The sequence below is a fragment of the Balearica regulorum genome, chromosome Z (assembly GCF_011004875.1).
Source record: "Balearica regulorum gibbericeps isolate bBalReg1 chromosome Z, bBalReg1.pri, whole genome shotgun sequence".
NCBI classification, from domain to species: Eukaryota; Metazoa; Chordata; class Aves; order Gruiformes; family Gruidae; genus Balearica; species Balearica regulorum.
Genome location: NC_046220.1, coordinates 35,231,434 through 35,241,391, shown reverse-complemented (window position 1 = coordinate 35,241,391; position 9,958 = coordinate 35,231,434). Strand labels below are relative to the sequence as shown.

Here is a 9,958-nt window from a genome sequence, read left to right as displayed (position 1 = left end):
CCTATAAGCAAGAGACCTCCCCCCTCCCCCCCCCCAGCAGCTCACCAAAGTGAAATAAAATAAAATCAGAGTATGCGTGGATAAGCTTTTCAATTTGGCATATGTCTAAGTGAATGTCTGTGTTCCAGAATGCTGCAGTCGGCCCCTGTGGATCAACATCGCCAGGTCAGGGTAAGATGGAAAGGAACACACACAGGTCTGGCAAGTACCTTTCCATCCACAGATACACAAAGACATCAGGGCAACTGTGTTTTTCCTCTTTGTAGCTGAAGCCATTTGGTTTCCTAACCAGCTGTTACATGCCACACGCTTGTCACGGACATATTGCCATTCTGTGCAGTGCAGTAGTGCTCTGCATGGGCCGTACTTGCGTTTTGGGTAAAAGGCTGATGATGACAATGCGATGCCACACCACCACCATTTCAGTCATGCTGTGCTTGTTTAGTGTTATGATATTATGATGGCTAGTTCCTGATGTTCTTGTGGGAAAATGGGACAATAACTTCCAGCCTGACAGTGTTTCAGTTAGTTTCTCTGCTTTTATTAACAAGCATATAATATTAATTGGCAAAACACTGGATACAAGCTTCACTATCATAAAATCAAAACATTAAGCAATAATCCCAAAAGGCTTATTCAGACAAAACGAGCCACCAATAATACAAAAATTACACAGCAACACAAAGCATAAAAAATTGTAAACTTTCAAATAAAGCTAAGCCAAAAATATCGGTTTACACTGTGACAGTTCCAGAATCTTTATTATGCCACATAGGAGGATAAAGGCTTAGAGGTTGCACTGGCTTATTGTCCCTTAACCGTAAAATAATCTTGTTGCAGAAGGAAAGAACAAATTCTCCTTTTGTCCAGATAAGTAACTTGAATTCAAGATTCCATTAAACCAATGCTTTGAGTTTCATATAAAAATAATAAAAAACAAAATAATACTGGAACATCATATTCAAAAATCAAGGCTCCTTCCTTCAGCCACACCTAACTGTTCACATGAACAATCGCACTGGTTTCTGTGGAACCATCTAGGTTATCAGTAATGTTACCAATATAAACGTTCATAGAACTGGACATTTAGTTTCTACCCTACCACTAGGATCTGGGCAGGTCATTGTGGCTTTGACAGATTTCCAAGAAGCCCTAAGAATGATTAAACATGGAACAAATAGCAGGACCAGAGTTTTAATTTGTATGTAAATAAACCATAACTCCACAATAAAACATTCCTGTTGACTTGTCACAAGACACAAGTTCCTAGAAGTGTTTGTACTGATCACAAGTTTTGATTAAAGCAGACTGAAGCATTGTTCCATGTTCCTTATTGTTGTTCTGTCTGCAACTTTTCACTTCAACAATAGATCTCAAGACCTTAGTTACAGTTAATTAAGCCTTACATATTCTAGTGTGGGGGACAATTTTTTGCCCTGTTATCTTCTTTAGGCAGATTAACTGAAGTGTAGGTTGCATTAACATTTCCAGTGAAACATCCAAACTGATTACCTGAGGAAATACAGAAACTTGATTTTTCTTTACAGTCAAGCCTTCTGTACAAAATGCATTTAAAGTACTTAAGATTCATCTCGCTGATGTACAGACTGGTTGGCTTTTTCCTGTTATATTTAGCTCAATGGTAAGATGCATAATGCTGTAAAATAGGCTAATTGTATGGTTATATTTATCATCCAGTAGAAAAAACTTCAATGAATCCCCTAGGACTAACTACGTTGTTATAAAGACAGTAAGAGCCAGATATGCTTTCAAAGGCTCATAGCCTATTGGAAAAAAAAATAGCACCATTATAGTTGTAGTCTGATATTTTTTATGGTCCCATATCCCCAGAGGTGATAGTGTTGTGTATACTATTGCGCAACCAATAAAAAGAAATATTCCCAGGTTTGATGGTATACAAATATACCAGACATAACAATGGCACAAAACACTTTCAGATAGGCTCCAAGTCTTGCCAATTGCTTCCACAATTCACATTAAGGTTTCTTGCAAGATCATTTATTTTAAAATATTGCTGACAGATAGTTCTTGTACTTACACAAATTTAAATCCCACGCTTCACTCTTAAAATAAAAAAAGGAAAACAAAATCAAAAAACAAGCCCCCCAAGAATAGTCCCAAATAAAACCCCATTTAACAAGTGATAAAAGCAATCTACACTCCTTTTAAATGTAATGGTAAGTGGATGCTACATTTACAATTTAAACATATGCCTAATAAATGCATGTTTCAAACCTATTGCACAAAAGCATAAGTAATGCTCTTTATCCATACAAAACAAAAACACGCTAATAAAAGCTACTCAAACTCAATGTAAAAGGAAGAAGCTTGTAAAAACATCTTACAATTTTATTTTATATGCCCGTAAATAAAGCTAGACCACTGAAACCAAAAATACTTGGATGGTAAAATAAGACAGAAAGCTTAAAATAGAATAAATAATTTTATAAAGTTAAAATTTAAAACCCAAAATCTTATTTAAATTCAATATTATATATTCTATCTGAATTCTCTATTTGTAATGAAACTATATTTAATGAGACTTTGAGTCTGGGTGATTCATCAGTCTCACTGCTGCCGAGGATAATGCAACAAGATACTTCTTTACTGCAATTATTTACCAGCGTAAGCAATTGTGAAAACTACTTCACAGTAATGGCATCTGCAAGAAAGCCAAAATAAACTAACATGGTCTCACTAGTACTAAGAGATAGCTATGCCAAGTCCAACTTTTAGTCCAACTTCGAACAGTATCAAGGTTATTTTACCCAATATAATCTTGATATAAATTAACTGTCTCTTAAGCTTCACGGAAGTGAAACAAGGCTCTGACCCAAAGGAGACCTCCCTCTGACCTCAATTCAATTGCATTGTAGTCTTTTAGTAAGGCTAAAGGAAATAAACACATGGTCCAGACACACTCACATCCCTCCTGAGGGAAAGAGTTTCTGTAGCAAAGAAAGATGTTGTGACATGTGATTTAGAAAAATTACTGGGTGGTTTTGTATTTGTTTTTGTTTTTTACATGTTTACTGGTGAGTTTTTATCAGATTAAACACATTGCAAAAGCAGTTACACACAATTATGAGCAAAAAAACCTAGCTGTAGATATTAATACTGGCTTGAATTTATGTATCTATATAGGTATAAACAAAGTTTTCAATATATGGATAGCACCATTAATAAATTCAAGTGATTCTAAAGATGGTTATCAACTTATAAATATATGTTCTGTACTATAGATTGTTACAGCAAGAGATAGATTTGAAAGGCTTCTAAATTTGTGTGTTGGTAACTAATTTCTGGGTTGCACAAGTACACAGGAAAGTAATAAAATCCCAGTGTACTTTAACAGCACTGCATCAATATCTAGTCGTACAAAAAGCTTCTGCAGTGCACACATTCTGAGGTAGACAGATCTCACATAAATATATTTGTGTTTATGTATAGATATATATATCCTGATTAAGGTGGTTAATCAGAATGCTGTCTGGTGGCTTTAATGTTACGTCTACATCAGGTAAAGCCAGTGTCTGCACACTCACGGTGCACAGAGGGTGGACGCTTACAGCCCTGTTCGTAGTCTCAGTGCCTCACTAGCTAGAGCCAGTCCCTTACTTACACTAGGTCACTTAACACATAAAAAGCTCCAGAAAGGCCCAGTATGTCAGTTTGTGTACACATCCATACCACCTGTGTGCGCTGTTTCATGAAAAGATTATAAAAATGGCTGACCTATGATCTCATTTGTTGTCCTCTGCTAGTTCTAGTAATGGTAAAGAGAGAGAAAAAGCTAAAATGTGTGTATCTGAGTCCACAAGCAGTAAGCCAAAACCAGGGCCAAGTTCGATTCCATTGCTCACATGCATGCACACCCCCACACCCCAACAAACCCAGCCACCCAGCCTGGATGTGGAGTTCTGCCTAACGCATTCAAATGCAGCTATCCTATACCCTCATCTGCAAGAACAGCAGCACTTTTTGGCCTCTCTGCAGCTCTCCTTTTCATCTCCACAGTTCAGTAGGCTCCCTTTCATTCTCTGCTTGTGTACTTTTTGATTTCCTTCCTATTCGCATCTGTGACTAATTAAAAATGAGGAACCGTGTTTTCAAAGAATGGAGCATCCCTTCTGCAGCAACAGAGCTGAGAAAGGAGGACTGAAGACTCCAAAGAAGTAAACTATGGGGGACATGCTGAGGAATGTGGTGCTTTGAAAACTCAAGAAGAGGAAGAGGATTTAAAATACTTGGATAAACCTCTTCCAGTATCAGCTTCCTGTTACTGAGTAACAAGTAATACTTTCTAGCAGAAGGGAAGGAGCACAGCTAGAGGAAAGTAGGGCAGTTACAGGCCAACTTGTTTTCTTATCCAATCACCATTTATCAAAAAATTACAGGGTTTAATAGCAATAGCAACCAGCATTTTCAGCTGAGTGGAAAACTCCTCCAAAAATTAGAAGGTTAACTATTTCTAGCTGCCAATAATACGGTGTAGCCTGTTTTCACCGACTTGACACCTGTGCCAGACAAATACTCTCACAATCATGCTATATATGCTATACCGTATACAGCTTGCAGAAATCACTTTCAACTACTGTTTTCAAAAAGCGAACTATTTCAAAAAGCCTTACAAACAGTGCAGTGAACCCTGGTAAGTGCTATTGAGGGTGCATTCTATATCATATATAGTTATATGTGTGTATAGATGTATGCATACAGATATGCATGCATGTATATCATCTTGCATCCATTAGGACTGATGCAAGAAAAATTATCAGTTAAGGCCAGAAGGTGCTAAAATAATCTTGTCTGACATGCCTCCCCCCCCCCCCCCCCGCCCCAAAACAGCTAGGAATTGTGCTAAAGAAAATGCTATGGTTTCATAAGAAAACAGGTAAAAGAAATATAAAGCTGCTCATAATGATCTGAGGGATTTTTAATCCAGTGAAGTGAAAACTGTGCCATATCACCCAAAGTTGGCCAGGAGCCAGTGTTTCACTAGTTAGTGAGAGCAAATTCTCTCTAAATTAAAAACTGATTTCTGCAAGCCACAACTACATAAGAAATGTTTATTTTTTTGAAAGTTCACAAATCTAGCACTTTTGAGTATTTGTCATTATGTGGTGCAATTTATGCCATAGCAAAATATCAGGGCACATTAAAATCAACTGAAATTATTTCTATTAATCTTAGCAAATCAACATGCATAGAGCAGTATCAAAACTTTACTAAAACACAAAGTGAGAGAGAGCAGTAACTGGGCAGAAATAACAAACTTATTGGTTTCCCAGATTTTCAGAAATTTTCAATGCAGCATAATAAATTATCACCAGTCACTACAACATTAGGTATGTTCAATGCTCTACAGAATCGAATAAAGCCAATGCAATCAGGCATAGTATATAAGACAATAACACTTTGCAAAAATATAGTTTTTAAAGATTCAGAATGTGAAAAGTAACTAAATGCAACTTGGTGTCAAAAGCAACATTTTTAAATCACTCCACAACATTCTAACTTATTTCTGTGTAACTGTAAGAGATAAATCAGACTGAGCTACATGGAACTGTGAAGTGTTTTCAGTATCTGTAAACTTAGTGCTGGTAGTGTCTTGTTGATTTGTGACTTCTTTCTTCCGTACAAAAAAGTATAAATATTTTCTGCCCAGAAATCTAGGTAATACATCCCTAGAAGAAGCATTCAGAAGGACAGTTCGCTATGAAAACACTACAGTCTTCTAAAATTATTCAGCTGGTTTGCGTCATGTGATTAGTGATGCATTAAGAAGGTGCCAGATGATAGTCTCTGCAAAAAACTCGGTCCAGAAGGACAATAAAGTTCTCTTACAGCAAGTCCATTTTGGGTCTGTAATGCAGCAGTAGAGGTGCTTTCTGCAAGACAGAAATATCAGATAAATTAAGAAACAAAACCAGAACTAATCCGTTCAGCAGGCAAAACTTTTATTTCATAAACTAAAGCTTAAATGAGCTATCAGAGAAGCTATATCTGACCTGTCAAAATTTCACCAAGACAAAAACAAAATGCAATTTCATCTGTGGAGCTCAAACAAGAGATGAAGAATCCTTTCCCTTCTGTCTCAAGAGCTGATCACCTTAAGATCAGTTCTACCAGGTGTGTTTAACTTGGAAAACCCAATCCTGGTAAGGGAGAAATGCAGATGTCTAGAAAACAGCGTAAGAGCATGTGATACTTCATATTTAACAGCTCTCACTTGACTCCTGTTACGTGAATGTATCCATTGTTTTTTTATGAATAGGTAAACTCCTAACATCCACAACATCCTGCACCAAGGAGTTCTGTGTCTCACGTACAGAAATGCTTCCTCTTATTTATTCTGGATCTCCCACTTTCCCATTTCATTTTACATCCCCCACATCTTTCACTTCAGAAGGCAGTTTACAGTTCCCTTTTCCATGTGACTCACAATTGCATAGATTTCCATTATAAAACTGAACAGTGGACTTGTACAGATGCACATCAATTTGAATTTCTTCTTTGGTTGTCTCTGCCTACATTGAACTTAAGGTGCTCATTAATCACCTGTCACTCAGAACTGGAAAGGCTTGCTTCAATCCTTTGCCATAAATCTGTCTTCACTATCCTAAATAACCACAGTGTTGCGAGACTCTCGTTTAGAAGTAAAACAGCCTTCTTGAGCTACAGAAGAGAACAGTGTTGGAAATTTCTGCCTCTTCTGCAGCAAAATCAATTCCCCGTATACGTGAATTAAAACCAGTTTTAAAATACTTTCTTGTGGCTTCCACTTCTTTTGCCAGACTTGATAACAATTAAACAGCTGATGCAGTGTTCTCTTTTCCCTTGCAATTAATACTTAATTCCCCTTTCCATCATTTTCTTGGAAACAAAATTAATACTTGGTGTTTAAGGATGCCGTATTAGATATTTATTAAAGTATCTTTCGATTGAGTTGCAGTTACTGCAGTATAGATCCAAATGAGGCTTATTGTATAAACATTTTATTTGGCTACTTCATGATTTAGTTGGAACCACTGTATCATACCTTAAATCTCCATCTAGTAACAACTACAAACTTGAGCGTGTGGTCCTTGCCAAGAATCTCTTCATTGCATAATATGTCCAGCTGACAAAACAAAGATGACAGTTAATTCACAGGGAAACAGTACTTGAAACAACATATTTCAAATAATGCTACAAATGTTTGAAAAGGTCTTTTTCTCTGAAGACACTGGAACCGTTCATCTTGAAGTTGCTCTGCAGACAAAAATAGTACCAGGAAAGGAGAGTGTCTTTTCTCAACATAATGTGCCGAAAGACCATGTCTCTGCCCACCTAGGAAATACAGGGTGAACTGGGCTTAACTGATTTAGCTTCCCAAGCAATACTAATGACCTTTCTTGAAAAGGAAGATACAGTTTTGTTTCAGGAAGACCAGCAAGAGTTTGGGGACATAGTCCAACCATAAGACAGAGTGTTGGTTTGAAGTATACAGAAGATAGGAAGAAAGAGCGATACAAATACAAATTGGCTGTTGACAAGTTTGAGCAGAAAAGTACTGACAAATTGGACTGGAAAGCAGATGATTTGATTTGAATGAAAAGTCTTAATGAAATTCAGTGAATCAGTGACATAATGTGGGGCTGGGAGATGTCAAGCTGAGAGTCAATTGAGATGTCTAGACACGGTGACCAAGACTGAGCAAAGTGGTAACCAGAGGCTGCATTCATATGTTTGCCCCTGTTGATTTCAAATCTGAACTAGGAGAAGTGCGAAGAATTGCCTTTCTTTCTGTACCTTTCATCATAAATTCTTCCCATGATTCCAAGTATTTCCTGCAAAAGAAGGGTAAAGTAGGTATCTGATAACACACTGCTCGTGGTAGGCAGCGACTTCGGGTCGATCTTCACTGAGAGCATAGAAAGGAACAAAGTATTTGTGCTGCTTTCTCTTAAACTGGCCTTCAGTAGTGTTAAAGTGTTTGTTACTGCCTGTCCCCTGCACTGAGTGTGAAATCTCTGAGACGGTACGGTATACCTGACTACAAGCTGTCAAACAGAGCACCTTGCCAGAGTCCATTTCAATACATGTGGAAGTACATAACCAAGCCTTTTAGCACAACTATTTATACATGGACATGAAAAGATGCACTGCAAACTAAGTCGCAAATCCTTACAGACCCAAGAAAATGGCTCCATAACATATAATTCAAGAAATGGTGTATGCTTCTGCTTTCTAAAAATAAAATCACACTAAAAGACATTCCTTTGCAAAGGAACAATCCCACAATTTTGTAAGGTTTTTGTAGCTGCAAAATAATTTTTAAAAATTAAAATATTACCTCATTAAAAGAAGAAAGGTTAAGTTTTTTGGCAATGAACTTTTTCAGATGCAAGACAGTTGCTTGTGCTGAGCAGCGGATCCATTTTCGTTTCAATCCACGCAATTTGCTGCTATTGCATTCCAAGCAGATGCTTACCTTCAGGAAAAAGCAAACAGTTAGGGTTGGCTGCCGCAATTTTCTGCAGTCCTCATTGTGTATTCCATATGCAGGTTTTATTAATACAACAAAATGAAACAGTACTAGTATTCCTCAAATTTAAATGCTTATATTCCTATAAAGAAAACATTTTCTAATATCTTGTTAGTTTAGTGGTAAGCACTACTGCAACCAAAATGGATCTAGACAAAAAAGTTCAAGAAAGAGTTCTTGATGTTGTAACAAGGCTGCTCCAGTCCACATTCGTAGGCTGCCAATAGCTCAAGAGGACCCTATGTTAAAAGCTAGAGTAAGATAAACAGTAAGAAGACAATTGCCAATTTTTAATGATTGATTCTAATGTAACTTCTTGCTTTTAATGCAACTGCTAAATCCAGTTTAAAGCAGAATTTTAACACAGGTCTAAAAGAGAATTTAAAAGAATGGATACAAATGACATAACAAAATTTTAAAATTCTAAAGATTATTCCCAAAAAAAGTCTAATTTCTATGCTTCAATTCTCACTTCTTTTCTCATCCAGCTATCCATTACTTAGTCTAAGCTATCTGTGATGATTTACTTTATGCACTGAGAGGATCCAGTACTAGGTGCAATTTCTTTGAAACTTCCCTTATATTACAATTGAAAAGAAATTAATCCAAATTTAATTTACTCTGGACACACATAACAGGAACACATAAAGGGGATGGCTTGTTTATCCCAAAAGCAGATTTCATTTTCAAACATGCTTTGTGTTTAAAACTTAATGGTGAACTTCCCAGCTTTCATACTATTTTTATGGTATAGGGCTTAGTAGTAGAGGTTTAAAACAGAATAAATAGTATGTTAGTAAAAGTGCAAAAGCTTTTATTCATCATTATTGTTACACATTCAGCTCAATGTATCACAGTAACACTGGGATACACTCCTTCAGAATGGGGGGCAAATAACCTGAATTTGTTTTGAAAGCAAATAAATACCTTGGAAACTCATAAACAAGCAGTCAGAACTATCCAATCTTAATGAAAATGTCTTGAATATACTCTCCATTCCTGCCAAAACCCAAAGATGAAACTCATGCTTACACAAAAGCATTAGGCAACACTGCATCTTGTTTGTATCAGAGGACAGAAAAAGTACCTTGAAACACTTATTTTTCTTCTCTGTTAGCTTACCAAAGCACTAAAGCTAACATACAAGATAAAATTAAAACATGCCCTATGAGCTCACTTGTTCATCACTTCGGTGGTAGTCATTATCTTCTTCCTGTTTTTCCTCAGAAGTTTCTTTGTTTGAATTTTCATCTGGTTTAGTTTCACCTTAAATAAGAAACAAGATATATGGGATAACACTCAGCAGCAGCTTGTAATACTAATATGATTAAAACAGCACAGCTCAGGACTGCAATACAGAATAAACATTGCTTTTCCTAAATTGTGCTTATCAGCTTAGGTAACACT

At 36.6% G+C, this 9,958-nt stretch overlaps 1 protein-coding gene across 7 annotated transcripts in view; it reads right to left on the bottom strand.

The window, feature by feature from the left end:
• Positions 1-5,076: 5,076 nt before the first annotated feature.
• PCGF3 (polycomb group ring finger 3) overlaps positions 5,077-9,958 on the bottom strand; it is a 66,010-nt gene continuing 61,128 nt past the window's right edge. For all 7 annotated transcript variants that reach the window (XM_075739887.1, XM_075739885.1, XM_075739890.1 and 4 more), the window contains 4 exons: positions 9,729-9,817; positions 8,360-8,497; positions 7,064-7,144; positions 5,077-5,912 (listed from right to left, as the gene is read on the bottom strand). In XM_075739887.1, the coding sequence (XP_075596002.1) occupies positions 5,865-5,912; positions 7,064-7,144; positions 8,360-8,497; positions 9,729-9,817 (356 nt within the window). In that variant the 3' untranslated portion in view covers positions 5,077-5,864. The remainder of the gene's footprint in view (positions 5,913-7,063; positions 7,145-8,359; positions 8,498-9,728; positions 9,818-9,958) is intronic.